Source organism: Lygodium microphyllum, chromosome 6 (genome assembly GCF_053477565.2).
Source record: "Lygodium microphyllum isolate KBCC chromosome 6, Lygodium_microphyllum_v1.1.10, whole genome shotgun sequence".
Taxonomy (NCBI): Eukaryota; Viridiplantae; Streptophyta; class Polypodiopsida; order Schizaeales; family Lygodiaceae; genus Lygodium; species Lygodium microphyllum.
Window position 1 is genome coordinate 60,774,109 of NC_141140.1, and position 23,333 is coordinate 60,797,441.

At 40.0% G+C, this 23,333-nt stretch overlaps 1 protein-coding gene across 1 annotated transcript in view; it reads right to left on the bottom strand.

The window, feature by feature from the left end:
- The window catches only part of LOC148034619 (uncharacterized), a 143,646-nt gene that overhangs the window by 73,643 nt on the left and 46,670 nt on the right, over positions 1-23,333 (bottom strand). Inside the window, exons 3-6 of the mRNA XM_087680692.1 lie at positions 15,001-15,197; positions 14,691-14,793; positions 14,152-14,578; positions 13,952-14,070 (exon numbers count right to left, since the gene is read on the bottom strand). Coding sequence (XP_087536818.1) covers positions 13,952-14,070; positions 14,152-14,578; positions 14,691-14,793; positions 15,001-15,197 — 846 coding nt within the window. The remainder of the gene's footprint in view (positions 1-13,951; positions 14,071-14,151; positions 14,579-14,690; positions 14,794-15,000; positions 15,198-23,333) is intronic.

Sequence of the window (23,333 nt, forward strand, 5' to 3'; positions counted from 1 at the left end):
TCACATTGGTGATGTATTTTTGAGTCGTTTTGAGACTAGACACTGAAATTTGCATCATATTCACTGCTGGGTGTGTGTGGTTCTATTCTAAATGAAGAGATTAGACGCAAGGCAAGTGGAAAAAACAACGGATCAGTCTACGATGTAAGAGAAGCCTGAAAAAATGTATAATGCTGCAAATAAAAACAAAAATCGTAGCAAAAGCAAGGGAAAACAGCAAGATATAACTTGTTATCAATGTGATCGCAAAGGGCATAAAAAGCCCGATTGCATGTACTTAAAAAGGGAACAAGAATGTAAGAAACAAGCTAATGCAAAAGGCAAAAGAATGACAAGGATGGCAGCTCTACCCCTAAAGAGATAAAGAAAGTAAATGTGGTATCTAGTGTTGTTATTGAGGAAATAGAAGATGATAAAGATGTTGATTTATTGGCTACATTTTCAGATCCGCTTGCTATGACAATGGAGGACATGTATATCACTAAAACAAATGTGATAGATGCTTTGTTATCAACTCATGATGGTTTGTCACAATCGTGGATTATTGACAACGGTGCTTCTTTTCATGTAACTCCATCTCTGGAGTGTTTTTCTACTTATGCAAAAGGCAATCTTGGAAGAGTCTACCTTGGCAACAATCATGCATGTAATATTCGAGCAATGGGCGCCATATAGCTGGCTCTAGAAAATGGTCAAGAATCGATCCTTCATGATGTTAGGTATGTTCCTAGCATCAAGAAGAGCTTTCTTTATGTTCAGCAACTAGACAACAAATGTTACTTTACTACTTTTGGGGGTGGTATGTGGAAAATACAAAAAGGATCTATGCTAGTCACTAGAGGTGGTAAAAAGGAGACTCTGTATTATCTCTACTGCAAGACACTTCTTGGAAAGTTTGCTGCAGTTGCTGAAGTACAGTCACACATGGAGTTATGGCACAAGTATCTTGGACATATGAGCCAAAAGGGTTTGCAAGCACTCTCTTCACTTGAAAGAGTTGATGTGAAAAGCTCAAAGCTTGACTTTTGTGATAATTGTGTTTTTGGTAAACATGTAAAGAGTCACTACTCTCATGGAGTCTCTAGGAAGGCATATATCTTGGATTTAGTCCATTCTAATGTTTGCACCATGCCAATAAAAACTCATAGTGGTTTCTATTATTTTGTGTCTTTTATTGATGACCATTCTAGGAAGCTATGGATCTACTTGCTTAAGCAGAAAAGTGGAGCATTGGATGCTTTTAAAAAGTTTTATGCATTGGTTAATACTCAAAAAGGCTTAAAGTTAAAATGCATAAGAACAGATAATGGGGGAGAGTATGTGTCTCAAGAATTCAATAAGTTTTGTGATGACAATGGGATTAAACCAGAGCTTACAGCTCCTTAAAATCCATCATCTAAAAGTGTGGCTGAGCAAATGAATCGCACATTATGTGAGAAGATTCGATACATGTGTTCACAGCTAATCTCTCGCAATCGTTTTGGGGAGAGGCACTTAAAACCGTGGTGCATATTTGCAACCGATCTCCACATCGTGCACTTGAAAGTGGCATCCCTGAAGAGGATTAGTCTAGCAAACCTGCTCCATATAACCACTAAAGAGCCTTTGGCTGCGAATGCTACGTACATGTCCCTGTTGATAGCAGAACCAAACTTGACATGAAATCTCATAGAGGCATCTTCATGGGTTATGGAGATTAAGGTGAAATGGGCTATCGAGTTTCAGTTCCAAGCATTAAAAAGGTGCTACGTAACCGAGATGTGGTATTCAATGAGTCAAAGCTGCTGAAAAATGTCACATCTAATGACTCACACAAAAAGACAATTAAATTTCAGTATGATCAGTTAATTGAACAGCCATCAGCCACTGAAAGTTCAGCTCCTTTTGATGCTAATTATGACAATCAACGTATCATTATTGAGCCAGATGAAAATGGGCAGCAAGGGGATGCTGAACATCAGCTTAAGCACCAAAATCAACATGCTGAAAATGAATTACAGCAGCCTGAAATTGTATTACAGCAACCTGAACATGCAGTTCAGCAGCCAAACAATGAGGTCATTGACATTCCCTTGGATGTGGATCCATTACCTGATAACACAGACCATTGGGTAAGAAGGTCTACATGTGTCAGAAGACCTATAGAAAGATTTGATCCTTCTTTGGACTACATGTTGCTCATAGATGAAGGTGAGCCTCTTATGTATAAAGAGGCCTTATCATGTGAGTTAAAGAAAAAGTGGGAGCTAGCTATGCAAGAAGAAATGAAGTCATTGTATCAGAATGATACTTGGGATTTGCTTACATTGCCCAAGGATAGAAAAGCCATTCCTAGCAAATGGATCTATAAAATCAAATGTGTGGATGGCAAACCCAAATACAAAGCCAAACTTGTGGCTAAGGGCTATACAAAAAAGGAGGGCATTGATTTTCAAGAAGTGTTTTCTCATGTTGTCAAAATGACCACTCTTCGAGTGTTATTTGCCATATTAGCATCTATGGATCTTGAACTTGATCAAATGGATGTTAAAACTACATTTCTGCATGGTGATCTAGAAGAAGAGTTGTACATGAAACAACCCGAAGGCTTTGTTATGTTAGAATATCAAGCTCCCATTACTCTTCAGTCAATCTATCTTTACATATTTGACTGACATTAGCTGGATACAGCTATACACGTGTGTGACATTCAATAAGTCGGTGTAGTCAGTGACTTAACCACAGTTAGCCTTGGTTAGTCGTACCAATGTGTGTAAGTCTCTTTCAGTTAGTATGATGGAAGAATAATGGAAGAAGAATAACAATGAGCTGAGGCTCATCTTCCGCTCCACTCTGTCTTTCTCCCTCTCTTCCAACATGGTATCAAAGCTTGAACGCCTGAAGCCTGAAGGCTTGGCAATGGCCATTTGACATCAAGACATCAAATCTAAAGAAAACGTCATCAAAGGAGACTGTGCCTGCAGCCCGTTTTTTTGCAGAAGCTATATCTTGCTACAAAAATGGTTTTTGGAGAAACGCTCGTGTCTCCTGGCCATTTAGAAATGGTCTACAACTTTGCAGAAGAAAGTTTTTTCAAATTCCTCATAGATTTTGAGATATTCAGCACAGACTTGTGCAGACTGGTTGTTTACTACAATAAACAGCAAGTGATTCCAGGGCATTGGTGGCTTTCATTCTAACAATGTATATGCCCTTATTATCATGCATTTGAGCATGATATTGGAGTGTTAAATGCTCAGTTTTGGAGCTTATTTGCAAACTGGAAACAATAAACTGGTTGCTGTCCTAAATTTGGAAACAATATACCTACAAGGTTGAAGTATATGTGATGCTTATCTGCTACTGATAAATGCTTGGATCATACAACTTTAGTAGATGTTTTTTGGGATATTGTGAGTACTGAAAGTCCAAAGTTTGGACTCATTTGTTGCTGGTTATACCAGAGTATTAACTGGTTATTGCCTACAGAAAGGATACCTATCATCTTCACTTGACATACATGCAATATATTTTGACCGGTTGGACATGTATCAACTCCTACATAGAGTGGCAACTGAATGAGATGTTTTGGGGCTGTTTTGAGATCTGAATACTCTTGTTTTAACAAAGAAAATACTGCTAATTATAGCATTGGGCTGGTTGTATTTGGTACTACTACTTGTATACAGTACAAACATTAATACTTGTATGAATATAGTTTGTTGCTGGGATGTTTTGTCACTACCATAGTATGTTTTGAACTGATTTGAGCTTGGTTTATGCTCAGTTGACTATGTTTCTTCATTGTTAGAATACAGTTTACAGCAAGTAGGTTGTCAAGAAAATTGTCCTGAATTGTAGGAAACTGTCCTCAATAGCAAGGAAACTGATCCTGAACTGTAGGAAAAGAAGTCAGATACTTACAGGTTATATACATCACTGAATACCTAAGCTGCAACTATGGCAAATGCTCAAAGCACTAACAATATCACTCAAATTGTGGGAGAAAAGCTAGACAACAAAAATTTTGCTTTATGGAAGTTCCGTATGAAGAATTTTTTGGTTGGCAGAGGTTATTGGGACTTATGTACAGGTGATGAGGCTGAACCTGAAATACACGAAAGGAATCCAACAAATGATCAAAAAAATGCTCATAAGCTATAGACTGAGAGAGCATGCAAGGTGTTACATTGGTTTTCCTTATGTATATCAGATGTTATGGTTATACAAATTACTAGATGCAGTTTTCCAAAGGATGCATGGGACATACTCGTGAAGAATTATGAAAATGTAACATATGCAAGAAAGATTCAGCTAAAGCAACAATTCAATAACATGTCTAGGAATGGCAGAAGCACTCAAGCCTACACTACAGAGATCAAGAACATAGCGGGTCATCTTGCCACCATTGGATCTTCAATGTCTGAGGATGATATGATTGTAGTGACATTGAATGGACTTGGCAAAGAGTATAAAGCATTTGATACGTCTATTTCTGTGAGAGCTGAATCCCCTGATTGGGATGAGCTGATTGCTTTGCTGTTGCATGAGGAAGTTAAGCTTATGCTGAATACAAGTTCTAGTACATCTCAAAGCAGAGACACTGTTATTTACTCTAGCCAATGTAGCAGAAGCGGCAGAGGCCGTAGCGCTTTTCGAGGTCGAGGAGACACTCAAAACACTTATGGACAGTATCAGCAGAATGCCTGGCATGGCACAAATACATAGGGCTAGTATGGATCTGGTGGCTTTAGAGGCAAGGAAAGATCATCCCATCGTAGAAGCGGTAGATCAAGTTCATGGCAGTCAAATGATCAGTCAAACAAAGATAAGAACTGTCATTACTGCGGCAGATATAGACACATTGCAAAGGATTGTTACAAGAAGCAGAGAGATATGAAGCCAAAAGGCAAATAGCATGGACACTATGCATCTTCTAGCGGTACTCATGATGAGCAGATTGACAGATTAATTGCCATGCAGCATGTGTCTAAGAATGCATCTAGGCAGAACAGAGATAAGAGATGATACATTGATTCAAGGGCTTCAAATCATATGACACCCCATGGAGAATGGTTTGATGAGATGGTTGCAGGTTCACATGGTTATGTATGTACTGGGGATGATATCCAACATGACATTCAGCACACAGGAATTGTTCCGTTGTTGATGCCTGATGGCAAGATAAAGAGCCTGCATGATGTACTACATGTACCTACAATAACCAAGAATCTTTTGTCAGTTGAACAGATGGCAGAACAGAATCTGTAAGTGAGATTTAATAGAGATGGATGCTTTGTTGAAGAATATGGTATTGGTTGCAAATTGATTGCTAGAGGCCGAAGAGATGACAGAATGTTTACTCTTGATGCATCAATTTCAGAATTGAAAGCAACCATGTTTGCACATGATGATGGTGCTATACGGAATGTTGAGATATGGCATAAGCGGATTGGCCATGTGAATGTACAAAAGCTGAAATCTATGTAGCAGAACGAGATTGTGCTTGGACTACCTAAGTTCGAGTATCATGACTTTGGACATGTATGTGATGCATGTCAATTTGGAAAGCAAGCACGGTTTTCATTTATGAGACATGTACAGAATAGCTCACGACCCTTGCAATTGGTACATTCAGATGTATGGGGTCCGTCTCATAATGCTTCATTTGGTAGTGCTCATTATTGTGTATCCTTCATTGATGATTTCAGCAAGTATACTTAGCTTTACATACTGAAACATAAGGATGATGTATTTGATGCATTCAAGGACTTCAAGAATCATACTGAAAATGAGTTGAGCTGTAAAATTTCATGTCTTAGATCAGATGGAGGTGGAGAATGTGTCTCTAATTACTTTGACAGGTACCTTGCTAAACATGGGATCAGAAGACACTTAACTTGCAACTATACACCGCAGCAAAATGGTGTAGTAGAAAGGAAAAATAGGGTACTGATGAAATTAGCAAGAGCTATGCTAAATAAGAAGAGTTTACCAAATGGTTATTGGGTTGAAACAGTAGTGACTATTGTCTATGTGCTGAATAGAACCCCTACAGCAGGGATTCATGATATAACTCCATATGAGAAGTTGTATGGTCATATGCCTGACATTTCACACTTGAAGCTATTCAACAGTATTACATATGTGCATGTTCCTGATGAAAAGAGGAAGAGATCGGATCTTAAAGCTGTCAAGAGTATGTTCCTTGGTTATGCACAAGACCGGAAAGCTTACAAGTGTTATGTACCCTCTACACATGAGACATTGATTAGCAAAGATGATTTTGATGAGCTGGCATCGTGGTATGGTAATCCTGTTGCAGTGGCTACTGATGGATCAACTAGCACTAGTAATACTGAAAATACACCTACAGTGAGTACGTCTATGAGTGGTCCTACAGGTAATGGGTCACCTACAGTAAATCCTTGGTCAGGACGCTTGCAGAGTCATACTCCTACGTCCACTAACACGGATATGTCAGTGAGAGGGAGATTGGATAAGGAAAAAGAAAAGATACTTGAGGATATGACAAGTCCACTTACAGCAGGTTATGAGTCATCTAACAGCGACAGTTTGGATAGTGAGTTGGACATTCCGTCTATTATGACACCTAGAGCAAGGCAGAGTCGTTATGTACCACCTCATGAGAGGCAAGCTCAAAGTGAGCCACAGTTACAGAGATCTAAGAAAACCAGTTGACAGGTTTACATACACTGGTTATTCAGCCCACCATTATGCATATATGGCTAGTGTGACAAGTTACAAAGAACCTACAAAGTTTGATGATGCAATTATAGATGATATCTGGTGTGCTGCCATAGATGAGGAGTATGCAGCCCTGGCTGAAAATGAGACATGGGAATTGGTTGAGTTGCTTGAAGGCAAAGTCCCCATTGGCTGCAAATGGGTGTACAAGATTAAGTGCAAGTCACATAGTTCGTTAGAACGCTATAAGGCTAAGCTGGTTGCAAAAGAGTATGCACAGCAATATGGCCTTGACTATGAAAAGACTTTCAGTCCAGTGACTAAAATGGCAACAATCAGATTGTCATTGCTTTGGCAGCATGCAAAGGCTGGAAATTATGGTAAATGGACGTCAAGAATGCTTTCTTGAACGGTGATTTGGTTGAGGAAGTATATATGGAGCAGCCTAAAGGTTATGTACACCCGGACTTTCCTACACATGTATGTAAGCTAAAAAGGGCTTTATATAGACTGAAACAGGCACCTAGAGCATGGAATGCTCAAATCAGTAGTTATTTACAGCAACATGGATTTAGATTGAGTGATGTAGATCACAATCTGTTCACGAAGAAGACAAATCATGGATATATGTTTCTAGTGGTTTATGTAGATGATCTTATCATCACTAGAGATAATGAAGAGGACATTGCTGAAATTAAATCATGTTTACATACTGAATTCAGAGTCAAAGACCTTGGTGAACTAAAGTATTTTCTTGGGATTGAGGTAGTCTCTACACCTCAAGATATATGGCTGCTACAGAAGCAGTATGCTCATGACATGTTACAGAAGTATGGTATGACTGAATGCAAGCCCATGGAGACACCTCTTGATCAGAATGTCAAGCTGTAAATTAATGTTGGAAATGAAATAGAGAATGTGACCATATATCGACACATGGTGAACAGCTTGATATACTTGACTATTACTACCCGTCCTGACTTATGTTATACAGTGGGGCTGATTAGTCAGTTCATGCAAAAGCCTTGCAAACCACATTTAGATGCAATCAGAAGGATCATGAGATATGTAAAGGGTACTACAGATTATGGGTTGTTTTATGCATATGGAAAATCTCTTGACTTGACAGGGTTTAATGATGCTAATTGGGCTAGTTGTGCCTATGACAGGAGGTCAACCAGTGGTTATGCATTTGGATTAGGCAACAGTATGATTAGTTGGTAGAGTAAGAAACAACCTACTGTTGCATTGTCAAGTATAGAAACCGAGTACAGAAGAGAGACATTAGCGGCTTGCGAAGCAGTTTGGTAGCTGAAACTACTGAAAGACTTGGGAATACAACTGGAAAGCAGAGTGAGATTGCATTGTGATAACCTCAGCAGTGTTTTGTTGGCTAGCAATCCTGTCTACCATGCTAGGTCCAAACATATTGAGGTTCACTACCATTTCATCAAAGAAATGATTCTTACAGGGCAAATTGACTTGATTCATGTGAAGACTGAAGACCAGGTAGCACATATATTTACCAAGTCTCTTGGTAAAGAAAAGTTCATATACTTCAGATAGCTACTTGGAGTTTATCAGATGGTTTGAGCTTAAGGAGGAGTGTTAGAATATCAAGCTCCCGTTACTCCTCAGTCAATCTATCTTTATGTGTGTGACCGACATTAGTTAGATACAGCTGTACACATGTGTGACATTCAATAAGTCGGTGTAGTCAGTGACTTAACCACAGTTAGTCTTGGTTAGTCATACCTATGTGTGTAAGTCTCTTTTAGTTAGTATGATGAAAGAATAATGGAAGAAGAACAACAATGAGTTGAGGCCCATCTTCCGCTCCACTCTATCTCTCTCCTTCTCTTCCAACATGTTATACATGGAAGGGAGCATTTGGTATGTAAGCTTAAGAGAAGCTTGTATGGTTTGAAACAGGCTCCTAGACAATGGTATAAAAAGTTTGATGCCTTCATGCTCTCACATGGTTTTAAAAGGAGTAGTGCAGATCACTGCTTGTATATTAAGAAGACTGATGATGGAAGCCTTGTTATACTTGTGCTTTATGTGGATGATATGCTTATTGCTGGTAAGCATAAAAGCCAGATTAATGCATTGAAAAGGCAGCTGAATTCAGCCTTTTCTATTAAGGATTTGGGTCCAGCTGAATATATTTTGGGCATGCGTGTAACACAAGATAGAGAGCAACAACTCTTATTTCTCTCACAAGAAATGTACATTAGCAAAGTACTTGATCATTTTTCTATGGCTAATGCTAAGCCTCTTGGTGTACCTTTTCCACCCTATCTTAAGCTTAGCAAAGCAGATTGCCCAAAAGATGATAAGGTAGCCAATAGTATGAAGGGTGTTCCTTATGGTTCAGCTTGTGGTTCACTCATGTATGCTATGGTTGCTACTAGACCTGACATTGCTTATGCAGTGGAAGTTGTAAGCAGATTCATGTCAAATCCTGGCAAAGCACATTGAGAAGCAGCGAAATGTATCTTACAGTACCTTAAGGGCACACAAAGAAAATAGATTTGCTATGGCATGGGTACGTTGGATCTGCAAGGGTATTGTGATGCAGACATGGCAAGTGACTTGGATATTCACAAGTCTACTAGCGGATATATCTTTGCCTTGACGGGTGGGACGGTTTCTTGGTGCTCTAGATAGCAAAAAATAGTAGCACTCTCTACCACTGAGGCTGAATATATCTCAGCCACTGAAGCTTCAAAAGCAACAGTTTGGCTTGGTCCTTTGATCAAGGATTTTGGGCTGCCCACCAAAACACCTGTACTCAAATGTGATAGCCAAAGCGTTGTATGCCTGGCTAAGAATGCCATATTTCGTGCACGTACCAAACATATTGATGTTCGGTATCATTTTATCAGACAGGTTCTGGATGATGGTTTAGTCACCCTGACTAAGATTAAATCACAAGATAACCCTGCAAATGTTCTCACTAAAAGTCTTGCAAAGGCTCAACATGAGCATTGCATTAGACTTGTGGGATTTGGTTGAAGGTTTCCTTAGGACCTTTAAGTGGGAGGTTGTTGGGTGTAAAGGCCATTTACGCGCTCTCCTGTATATATATTACTTCACACATGTGAACCCACCCTAACGGGTGTAAGTGTACCATATCCTAAATATAAATACATTCTTTTATTCTTTGTGTATACCACACTGGTACACACCTATCCGATGACTCACTCTCACTCTATAACTGTCAAACACTATTCAGCTCCGTGTCATTGAACTCCTCGATTAATGTGCCTACTCTCAGCTGTCTTTCTCTATCTGCATTTACTACTGGTTGGCCAGAATTTACAGCCCCTATAGGTGTAAATTGACCAATTTTATATATGTGTTATATATATATATATATATATATATATATGTATGTATGTATGTATGTATGTATGTATGTATGTATGTATCAATCATTGCGCACTCTCACGTGGTATCATTGTCTAAGTGAGGATACCATTTTAAGACTTCCTGCAAAAGAGTGGATTTTCATCGCGGAGGAGCAGCCCACATTTATTAAATGCAAATTCCCAACATGTATTTGCTGCATTCACATCCCACACAAGTGGTCCAGTGCTAGTTTGACCATCTTGACAACCAAGCGACTTCTCTAGGAGACTAGGCGGCAGCATCCAAGACCCAACAACAGCATTCAAGAATCAAGTGCCCCCTATTTCTTGCGTTTTGCTGAAAACATAAATTTCTTGTTGTGGGGGCAATTGCTTCTTGGCTCACACAACGGCTTTTTGGCGGCAGTCGACACCTTTTTCTTGACAAACGACACATCTATAGTCCATGTAGCTGACCATCTTATGTCTCCCACGCTGCCTCCATCAAAACACAACTTTTTTGGGTGATTGCAGGATTGAAGATGTTTTACTAGTTCACGAGCTTTGATGACTCGGAGAAGGAGCTTCTTTCTAAACACTCTTCTGAGCCAAGATGTGATTATCCAATTATAGTTGGAGTGTGAGGAGTCTCCCCATTCGCATCCGTCCCCCTTCTATTCATGTATTACATAAGGCTCTGTCCGAAGTGAAGATATCATCCTTGATACCCTCGATGTAGGTGCTTGTCTTACCTTCATTACCCAAAGAAGACAAGCTCGATGGTTCAAACTATTTGTTGTGGTTGTGTAAGGTGGAGTGTATACACGATACCTTTGATCTTTGGGCTCTTGTTTCAAATTCCATCCCCCTTCCAAAGGAGGATCCAATAGAAGTGGTCCTTTCTTCTACAAAGGCAGAGTATTATGCATTATGTTCTACACCTATTGAGGCAACTTGGCTTCACCGCATATTGGCAAAGATTGGCTTTCCCCAACCTCAACCTATGGAGCTACATGTGGACAACCAAAGTGCTCTAGCTCTAGCAAAGAACCCTATATTTCATGCTCACACAAAGCCAATCGAGGTTCAATAACACTATATTCGAGAACAGATTGTGGATGTCAAGTTAGCCATGGCCTACTATCCCACAAGGATGACGCAGTGGATCTCTTCACAAAGCCTTTGCCCAAGACTTCTATGCTTCATCACATGAGCTTGTTGGGTCTTCAAACACTCCCAAGACCTGAGTGGGGATATTAGCCTGCCTATGTTAGTTGTCAATTTGTCATCTCCTAGTTGTGAGCTCCTATCAAAGTTTGAGGTGATCAGCTAGTGAGGCTGGTCACCTCTCCACTCAAGGAGTATTGGGGGAGATTACGTGTGACCAGCAAGCCATGGTGGTGGGGGGGGGGGGGGAGAGAGAGAGAGAGAGAGAGAGAACTCTTGCACATATGCAAACTAAATAGATAGATTGATTACATTAAGTGAGATGCAACTATAAGTGATAGAGCCTAAATATATAGGTTGAGGTATCCACCTACACCTTTCACCCTTATTTAATACTAAGTAATATAAAAGATGTTCACATCTAAACACAAACTATTACACACAATAATGTATGTTCACACACAGGGATAAATAAAGCTAAGAAACCCGCCTTTAGGTCATAGGTAACCAAACTCGTGACAAAAAATAACAAAAAAGAAAATGAAAAGGGCTTATCTAGAAGAGATAGTGTATAATCCCATACAAAGATTCTTGAAAGGAGAGAGAAAAATGAGAAGGATACAATAGGAGTACAATTGTGACATGGTCTATCGACAAGTTTAGGGACCTAAAGTATGACATGGTTCAGAGGTGCGTATGCATGGCTCACAGGCTAATCAACAGCCAATGCAACTGATTTCACAATTTAATTTCTGAAAATAAAGTAATTATGCTTTTGTCGTTGCCCGAAAACTCGCTGGTGATCAATTAATGCCTACTCCCAATGTCACCACTCGACATTTTAGTGGCTCAGTTAATTACGCTTTTGTCATTGCCCAAAAACTAGCTGATTATCAATTAATGCCTACTCCCAATGTCACCATTGGACATTTTAATGGCTCAGTTAATTTCACAGACCCAAATTGATACCGATCACCTATAACTACATGTCCAATCTAACTAAACACAACTTTTGCCAATGTCACCCATTGCTCACTTAGGATACTTGGGCTGTCATTGTGACTTAACTAACTTTCACTTCATGTGCACCTCACATGTGCATAAGTTAATAATGCTAAAGGTAGGCATTAAAATTACATGTCCCCATGACAATCTCTGCAAGCCCTGCTTCAGCCAAGGTTTTTTGTAGGCGACCAGTTTACAGCCTTCTCCAAGCTGTCACCATCTATCTGGGCTGCATTTTCATTGTTCTGGCATGCCATCTGCTGATGTCAAAAACTACAGCTGTCACATGGCTGTTTTGGGACAGCAGACAGCTGCATTACTTGCAAACGGCAGCCGCCCTGACATCAAACATCATCTTCGAGCTGCAGCCCTGATTGGAGGTGCTGCATGCAGTCAATTGAAGCTGTCACACTCGGCATTTTCGGTTCTATGCAAGCTGCTCTGCTGCCTACTGCCAGATTCAGCATGTCCAAACTTCACTGTTGGTATTTACAGCAGTTGGCCACTTCATAAGGCTACCTATTACTGTGTTTTGGGATCCGTTCAGAGTATGACACACTCTTTATTTCATCTCTAACCCAGTCCAACCAAGAGATAGATGTTCAAGGTCATTGTATTCACGTTAGCATAGTATGTTTGACCTTTCATTTACATTCTCTCTAAGTTACTCTTCAACTTTGAGTTCTACTGTTTATCATTGTGTTATTGTCGTGTACTTTGAGTTTGCCTTCTTTGTTTGAGCATTTCTTTGCACGCCCCCTATTTGTTTATGTGTACATATATGAAAAGAAATCCAAGTAATGTCAGAATGTGTAAAGTCATTTTTCCAAAACATGAAGTGGATGGACCGCATGATTTCCCAGAAGGTAGTCTTTGACAAGGGCATCAATGGTAAGAAATATGAAACCATGGGCAACATAATCGTCTAGGCCATTTTGAGGCACACGTGGAAAGGTCATGCATGTGATTCCCAAGAACTAAATTTGTCTGCAATATGAGTTGAAACCCAACCAAGTAGTTGCTTGGGCAAGATGTGTACACCTATCAGGTTGCATGGAACATCCCAAGTGCCTCATAGTCTTGCTTTGTGCCACCACCTTCCTTGTCAACCCAATGCCAATAAGTCCCATTGCATGCAACCTATGAGAGCTCATTTGCGGTTATTAATGTGCAGCCTTGAAGCTGAAGCAAGTAATTTCCATGCATCCATCACTCTTACAAATATTCTCTGTCAGCCTTCAAGATAATAAAGGTGTCTAGACAAGCTGACAACCTCACCATTTGTGGTCGAAAGGGATAACATCGCTAGAATCTCTTGTTTAACAAATCTTGAAAGTGTAACAAATTATCGGTCAAACCACATGAGCACTAGTTTTTATGCAAGTCGGGTTACCTAGCCTCACCTCATATGAATTCTACATAACATACATAGTCAATATTAACATAGAAGAAGAAAAAAATATCTCAAACACAAAAAACTGTATATCTGATACAGGAAACAGACTTGTCTATCAAGGATTGTCCTAGCAAAGGAAATGTAACCTGCAACCTTGTTACGACTAGGTGCTGAAAGCAAGCATCTAAGATCTTGTCATATCAGTTTGAGTTTACCTTTGAATGATAAGATATTGTCATATCAGTTTGTGTTTGCCTTTTCATTCAAAGCTCCAACATTAGACAATGATAATAAACATAATATACCATATGTCAATCATTATGATCAAAGAAAATTAACTCACAGAAAAGATAGACGCATCTGGAGAACTGGCACAATGTAAAAGTGAGCTTCCAAGCCGAGATAAGAATTGGCGCTTGCCTGTTTCGAGCTGCCAAATTACAAATACTGCCTCCTTCCCTCCTGGAAAAGATAAAAGCCTGTTTACACTCCTTTGCAAGAGAGTTTATAAGCACAAGCTTACATGAATAGACTCTTTCTTACCAGAAAAGAGATAGACCCCATCTACAGAAAATTTGAGAAAATTCACTTCTTCAGAATGCCAATGATAAGTTGTCAATGCAACTGCATCATCATGGCCTCTAGCTCCTCTATTGGAATCAGAAACCTCCTGATTTAATTTCCCCATTGTACCTCCATCTGGTTGTTGCACATCTGACACAAAAGAATGCTCACCCACATTTTTCCATATGAGTATTTGACCACTGTCATCACTGCCAGCAACAATAGTCTCTGAAGGATCTAAGGCTACGGCTTGCAAGGCTTTTGTGTGATGCAGTACTGTGACTTTCAAGGATCTAACACCCTCAATATTTTTCTTGGGAAGCCTCCAAACCCAAATCTTTCTTCTGTCAGCCATTCCCACTAGTCCACCCAGTTGACTACAGACTAGCACTCTGGGAGCTGAAGTCTGACAAAAAGTGAAGTTCAAAAGATGCATACTTGAAATATAAAGAAAATAAAAGAAAAGGCAGAAACATTGTTCAGAGAAGTATTTTCCTTTTCCAAGAAATTCTTTAAACATTCTCAAGTCTTCGCATGACATTCTTTTGATTGCACCAAGGTACAGAGCAGACACTCAAGTCTTTCTGCTCATCATAATCATACATTAAGCACCTCAATTTTCTGGAAGTGAAACCAACTAAACTATTTTCAGACATTCCAACATAGAGTGACCAATGGGCCCCTTTGCACTTTTACAGTTATGCTATAAAAACTGTCATTCATCTGAGCACCTAACACAGTGACAACAGAGAGAGAGAGAGAGAGAGAGAGAGAGAGAGAGAGAGAGAGAGAGAGAGAGAGAGAGAGAGAGAGAGAGAGAGAGTATACAGCACAACATGGAACCTCTGCTTGTCAGCAGTTGCCAGTTTCTTCTCTTCCATATTCCCATTCAGCTCAATATTCTGAGTGTTCAGGTGTTTATCCACTTTGATATCCTGAATGATTCCATTCACCTGAATTAACAAGAAACTTATGCATTGCATGGAGGGTAATGTCACTTCAGGGTGAGATAAGCCTGGAATAACCTGCAAAAGTTTCCAAAAGTGGATTCTCGTGTAAGTTTGTAGAGCATATCGCATTACTTCCATGAGACAAAACTGTAAAATAAGCAAATGGTTGCACGAATCTTATCCCCATTTTTTGGTTGCAAAAGTTTGGTTCCATTCTTGCAACAGTTGATGACATGCCAATATTCACTTCTCTTACATCCAACTCATCTCTTTGCTGGATTACCTCTACCCCAAATTCAGGCATGTCCTTTTATTTCTTTAGTTAAAAGAGAAAACTGGGTAACAGAAATATTTTGGTTTTGTCAAGAGAATACCCAAAAAAGACAACGGAGTAAAGAGGAAAAATGAAGTTATACAATAAACAAGTTACCAAAAAAAAAAAAAAAAATCCTAGATTTTGCAGAGTTCTTACCTTAAAAATATTCAGATAAGCATGGCAAAATCCTGTTGCATGGTATTGATGTACATAAATATTGAAAGCGAACATAAAAATGGCAATCATTTTCTCACGCTCTAGTTTCTCACTCACTTACTAACAAGCAATAAGTACTCAACTCACTAGAGGGAAAATCACTTAATGCCAGCAACATAGAGAGGGTCCCAAAGGTGGTAAACTAGAGCTTAATGCTTGAGATCATAATCATGAAGTTGAGGATCCAAATCTTGTTGGGTGGATCACATGTTTGGACACCTATGTGCACATGGTGTATTCATCCAAGTCTACGCTCTTGCCTAGCAAACATGTTGAAAAGCATGGATCTAGAGCATGGCTCTAGAGGATGGAAGATAAAGGCAAGACTCATGAAGACATAGCCTTAGAGAGACTAACTGTTACACAAGTGAATAAGGTTTCAAGATTGAAGCTTTGACTCATAAACACAATCTTGTATAAGTGGACAATGACACTTAAATGAAAGGACAAAAGCACTATGACATTGCATTCAAATGATAGGTAACTACAATGCTTTATAGTCTTTTGGGTAGGTAGCACTTCCCACCACTGTGCTCATGGGATTCAGTTCCTTCTAGATTGCTTGCATTTCCCTTGCCCACTGCTTCATACAAAGAGATTACACTGGGTGCGATTGCCTAAATTCTCAACACCCCCCGTCAATCACAACCAAAAAGGCACAAAGTGTGTAGAGGCTTCAGTGAACAACCACCTGCAAAGTGTGGGCACACCACAAACATAGTAATCATCCAGAGACTATTGCAAACACTAATGTGGGTACCAAAAACATAGTGGACATCTAGAGGCTATAACAGGGGCTTCACAAAGTATACAAAGGTTGTAGTGCCAGGTTACATAAGGAGTTTACAAGCTTATGAAAGGAACATTAGGGCAAGGTTATACAAGGCTTCAGAAAGTCTATTACAGTAGTGTGAATAGAGGGACTAGTGAGGCTTGTCCTTCTGCTCCTCACGGTCTTCTTCTTCTTCTATTTCTTCATGTCCATGGTCTTCTTCTTCCTTCACAACTGCAAGATAGGCCTTTTGATGCCTCTTTCTAACATGGCAAAACTTTTCAGTATGCCTGGTCCTTTTGCAAAAGTCACAAATTAGCTGATCATTTTTCCTTTGTACTTATTACTAACATAAAACATTTGTTCATCTTTAAAAGTACTTGGCTCTTCTTTATTTTTTATCTTCTTTTCTTCTTCTAACAAAGAGGCTTGAATGTCAACAAGTTTAAGATTTGGCATGTTGATTAAAGTAGTCAAGACATTATCATAATCTAGAGGAAGACTTTTTAACAAAACGCCCATGTATTGTTGATCCCTATAAGCTAGGTTAAGAGACTTTTTAACAAAATACCAACGTATATATCTTCATCCATTTTAATGTTGATCTATGCAAGTTGGGTTAAGAGACTTTCCATGTAATTCAGATGTGTTGCAAGAGATGTATTAGGTTTCATGTCTAGTCTAAAAATTCCAATTAATAAACCATACTTTGAAGACTGTGACTGTACACCAAACAGAGTATCCAATCTTTTCCAAGTGTCATGGGATATCGATGTCATCCAACTCAAGCTTTATGATGGGTTGAGCCTTGTCGTTACTTTTCTGCCAAGCAACTGCAAGAGTTGCATCCCAAGGCTTTTTCTCTTGTCCATTAGTGATGGCCCGTAGGCCCTTCTTCATCAAGATAAGCTTTATGCATGTTCGTCAAATATGAAACCCTACTCCTTAAAAGCGACATGTTAGTGAGTCTTTTCCCATGTTGGATGGTTGGAGCAGCAACAAATCAGCCCCAAAAATCTCAAATTTGAACAACAGATGAGCTAATTGTGTCAAAGAACACAAGTGCTAAGAGACACTAGATGAGTATCAATAGACACTATGCTTGAATCTTCTTGAGTTGAGCATGAGTCTTCCAAATCTTCCAAAATCTCCCCTCCTTGCTGATTTGATGTGTAGACTTGCTAAAAACTTTAGTGGTTTAGTGAATCAAAGTGGCAGTAGCTTCGTTCAAGTAGCAAGAGTGAAAAAATAAAGAAAAAATAAGCTTCAAGTAAAATGGCTATTGGCTATGGCTGCCCTTTTCGGGTTTCAGATAGGGAATTGGTTTTTCACTGATTGCAGCTCATACGATGGACCATTTGGGAAAAGATTTGAGCTGGAGATAGCCTGGGTAATAGGCTTCAAAAGCCCTATGATTTCAAGAAAGATCATGTTGCGCAGAGGGAGAACAACTAAATGGACGGAAACATGCATACATCAGACACTGACCATGAATTTCCACAATACTGAAGATATAGACCACCGATGTCAGCAATTGAAGTGCCATAGAGAAGCTTTAGAAGTAAAAAAACAAATCTCCAAAAGGAAGCTTGAAAAGATTTGGCTTGTATAAAGAGATATGAGAGCTCCAAGCAGGGTAGGTCATGCAAGCTATGGCAAGCATGAAGGAAAGAATGAGGATGGAGGTGAGAAATGAGCTTTACTAATCTGAGCCATGCTCACCATGGCTCTGATACTATGTTGAAAAGCATGGATCTAGAGCATGGCTATGGAGGATGGAAGATAAAGACAAGACTCATGAAGACATAGACTTAGAGAGACTGACTGTTACACAAGTGAATTAGGTTCCAAGATTGAAGCTTGGACTCATAAACACGATCTTGTGTAAGTGGAAAATGACACTTCAATGAAAGGACAAAAGTACTATGACATTGCATTCAAATGATAGGCAAGTGCAATGCTTTATAGTCTTTTGGGTAGGTAGCACTTTCCACCATTGTGCTTATGGGATTCAATCCCTTCTCCTAGATTTCTTGCATTTCCCTTGCCCACTGCTTCAAAGAGACTACACTGCGTGTGATTGCCTAAATTCTCAACAAAACACTCAATGTGGTCATCCTCTTTGGTACACTCACCAACAACAGGATCCTCGTCGAATTAACCTCCATTTCCTTCATCTTACAAACCCTCTTATCTGTACATAGGAACAATGTTACATGACTCATTGCTAAATTAGCTAATATTTGGAGGGGAGGTGCCACTGCTTGTGGGCATTTCACACACACACACAAGGAAAAATGAGAGAATAATGTTAAGCTAAACAGAATTAACCTTAAATTAAACTCATTTTATCAGCTAAATCCCTTCGTCTCTGCTGGTACAGCCCAAAAACAAATTCCTCAATTAAATCAAATTAAGACAAATTTCTAGAATATTGGTAGGAGAAACAGCTCATTAAGTTCTATAAAGGGAATCATAGCATTTCCACTGTCACCCCCCCACTATTTAACTTTTTCACCAATTACCATCCAGCCCTTGGGTTCATCAAATTATCACCATGGTTGCTACCAGCCAGCATCAGCCCTTTCCTCTCAGGAACACGTCCTACTGCCCTGGCAACCTGTTGCTGCCGCAGACATCATCATGTAGCTGAGCTGGCACTCCTGCTTGGAGGTCCTAGTAGCTGAGCTGGCGCTCCTGCTGCCTGGAGGTCCTAGTAGCCTTGCATGTACAGTCACAACTCGTCCATTTTATCCTAATGCCCTGCTGTGAAAGCATCCGATATGCATGACTATATACCACCTGTGTTTTCACCCTGCTGCCCACATACAACTGCATCTGGACACATCATGACAGACATGGTTTTTGTTGCTTTTCCCATTAAGAACTTCTGTGTTTTGGCTCTCCTACTACCTTCACAGCTACCTGGCATATTCTCTTTATCATTCGACGGCAAGCATAGTATGCTGCATTCGGGATCCATCAACTGCGTCACACTCTTCAATCCCTCAATCCACTCCCACAAGAGATAGTAGTTGCTGGACAGCCTTGCTGTTGGGCTTGACTCACGCCTATGCTCACAGAGGAGTGTCGGTGATCCGTGGTAGGACACCGGGGCACTTTTTACTCTCCTTATGATAGGTTTTTACCCCCAGTTACATTATTTTTTATCTTGTCTGTTTATGTTACACAGTTCAATCACTTACACCTTTCGAGTGTGAACCCACCTTAACAACCCTAAGGCCTAAGGGTTGTACTCTTGGTAATTGCATTGGGAATCATGATGTGTCTTCACTCTCTTACTCTTCACTGTCGATTGTGTACTCTCAGCCGAGCTTCAATCCTCCATATCTCCCACATTTGGTATTAGAGCACCCAAGTTTGCCAAGCTCTTCATTAGCTCCAGCTTCATCAACTATTGCCCCAGCTGCTGCCTGTACAGACCTGCAGCACAATAGCTACCAACTGCAGTCACCACCCTGCAGGCATGCCCTCGACCAGTCGCAACTTCCCCTTGCACCAACTGCCACCACCATCGTCAGCTCCAGCACCAACGTCGTGAGCTGCCACTTATGCCAGCTCCGCTAGTAGGTTCACCACTTGTACCACCACCCCCTGGTCCTGCAGCGCCTTCTGCACTAGCTGGGCTGCGCCACCCCCAGCTCCACCTGCCCACCAGCCCTGCCACCACTCCTTCCACCTCCTATAACCTTGCTCATGAGCTCCACCTGTCCGCCACCAAGCAACTGTCAACTTTGCCAGGTCCTTCAGCTCGAACATCGACCCTGCTCCCATCTTAGGTGATAGGTATACTTTAGTACGTTTTTATTTGCAAAACCCGAGCTAAAGCAAGGGGCTTTTGTCAAAGAGGCACCTTTTTGCTCCAGGAGGTGCTTCTGGGCACACATTGCAGAAATTTCTTGGAATTCGAATTGGCAATTTTGGACGGCAAAATTTTGGGGCGTTTGCATTGGTTGTGTTACCGAGCACTATTTGTGCCTTGGACAATGTGCACATTGGACAGTTTTGATAGAGTTTAACACAGATTTGTCAATTATAGTGTGTTGCATGCTATAATTTTTGGAAATTTCAAGATTTCCAACTTGTTCCAGCTTTAGCTCTTGCTCCTGTGCTCTTTGAAACAGTAACATTTGCTATGGCCAATCAAGGACAAAGTGATGTATTCACATATGTATCCAAGGAGGATAGATTGGAGGGCAATAATTATCCTCTATAGTCTTTCATGATGAAGAATATGCTGATTGCAAAAAATCTTTGGGATTATGTTAGTGGTAAAGAAATTCGTCTTGGAGTTTTGGCTCTAGCAACACCTCCTTGAGGACATGGTCAAAGGCCTGCTCCAGCTCAGTCCCTTCCCCAAAGATCAGTAGCACAAACGGCTTGGGACACACAGGATGCTCAAGCATTATCACCGATTGCATTGGCAATTCAGCGGTCTATAATCTCACACATACGGTCTACAACTTCTTCACGCAAAGCATGGCTTATACTTGAGTGGATGTTTGTTGGAAAAAATAAGACACGCATCACTTTCTTGAAGAAAGAGCTTGAGAATGTGAAGATGGATGAAGGTGATGCCATGCAAGATCATCTTAACAAAATTCACGACTTGCCTAAGCAACTAATGAATGTAGATGAGTATTATTCGAATGCACAGTTTACCTCTACTACTCTCAATTCTTTGTTGCCCTCTTATGGCCCTAAATCTCACAACAAGAATTTCTCTGCAACCACTTACCTTTCTTCACTTGACCAATTTGGCCTTTCATATGGCCCTAAATCTCACAACAAGAATTTCTCTGCAACCACTTACCTTTCTTCACTTGACCAATTTGCTCCTAGAAGAAGAGCAAACAAGAAAGAATAGTGGGGTGGATGTAATAGCCTCTGAACAAGCTTTTATAGTGAGGCAAAAGGGCAAGGGCAACTTAGATACTTCATAGACCAACAAGAAACAAGGGGCACGCAAGCCAAGAAGGGCAAGTGCCACTATTGTATGAAACCAAGTCATTACATCACTGAATGTAAGAAGTATATTGCCAAGGAGGAGAAGGAGTCAGGGATGTCTGTTTCTAATGCACCTTCTACTGCTACAAAGTCCGCGTCCTTTGTTATAGACCGTGAGTATTGTTTCTAGACTTGCAATTATAACTCTTCTTGGGCTGATAAAGCATTTAGCTCTACTGAAGATGCCAGCACTTGACTCTTTGATAGTGATGCTTCTAAGCACATTACATCCCATAAGGATTTGTTTTTCTCTATATATTGCAACTCTTATTGGCAAGCTTGTGCAGTGTGCCAATGATGCATCTTACTTACCCTGTTAGAGGTGTTGGGGAGATGGTCTTGAAAGCCATTGATGGCCCTACTCTCCATTTGTAGGATGCATTATTTGTGCGAGGCATAAAGAAGAATTTGTTGCCCATTTCTTCTTTAGCAAAGTGTGATATGCACGTCACATTAAATGATGACAAATGTATGGTCAGGGATAAAGAATTCTTAACTTTGACTTTGACTAGTACATTATGTCATGGACTCTATGAGTTAGATGTCTACTCGATTGATCGGTCAATCTATTTACCATCTACTCTTACTCCTGCTATGTCACAAGTAGAGTTATAGCATGCTCACATGGGACATGTCAACTATGGCAGTTTGATGCTTATGCATTGTACTCCGATGCTAGATAGTTTACCTCTCTTGGAGAGACCTCCTGAGCATATTTGTGAGGGATGCATTTTGGGCAAAACGCAGCAATTCTCATTTCCTCGTGATGTTGCTTTTAAAGCAACTGCCAGCTTACAGATTATGCATTCGAATGTACGTGGCTCTATGTAGACAAAGTCATTGGTTGCATGTTATTATTTTGTTACCTTCATTAATGACTTTACTTGTTTTTGCGAGTTCTACTTATTGGTGAAAAAGTCAAAGGTGTATGATGCATTTTCATCTTTTGTTGCATTTATTAAAAATCAATCCAACTGTAGGATTAAGACTCTCTGTTCAAACCGAGACGAGGAATACATGACTTCCTTGCTGAATAACTTTTTGAAGCAGAAAAGCATTGTCCATCAATATACTAGTACAAATACTCCACAACAGAATGGATTTGCAGAAAGAAAAAATCAATCACCCATGTAGATGGCCAAATGTATGCAGAAAGCCAAGAGTTTGCCACATGGCTTTTGGATGAAAGCAGTTATGTGTGCTTGTCATGTTTTGAGCAGGTGCCCTACCAAGGCATTAAAAAATGTTACACCTTTTGAGACTTGGAACAACTGGAAACCTTCGGTTGGCCATTTTTGTACTTTTGGGTGTCTTGTGTATCCTCATATTCCCAAAGTATTAAGAAAGAAGTTGGACAACAAGACTGTCAAATGCTTTTTTGTAGGGTGCATCAGTGAGAGCAAAGGATATAGACTATATGATCTTGTTCCCAAGAAAGTCTTTGTCAGAAGGGATGTGATTTTTTATGAAAAATCAGAATTATCCCTTGTTGGTTTTGATATATATCAGGCTGCAAATGATGTGTTTGAAGGGCTGCTGCCCATTTCTTTTGGTGATATATCTGGAGTTTCAATAAATTATCACAATGTTCAACCAGATGCTTCATTAAGCCATGCAGAAATTCAACCTATGGCTGATCTGAATATTCAACAAGATGGTGAATTTGAGATTCAACAAGAGCTTGTACACAATCAAGAAGCTAGGCAAATGCCTAGATGGTACTTGTTGACTATAAAAGATAGTCATTTGGATGTTCCTATTGTTGGTCATACTAGAATACAAGCTTATCTGCATGAAAATACTAATACAATGGAGTTTGTTATGGCAGCACACACACTTGATGACGAGGAGCTTGAATGTTTTGAGGATGCACAACAAA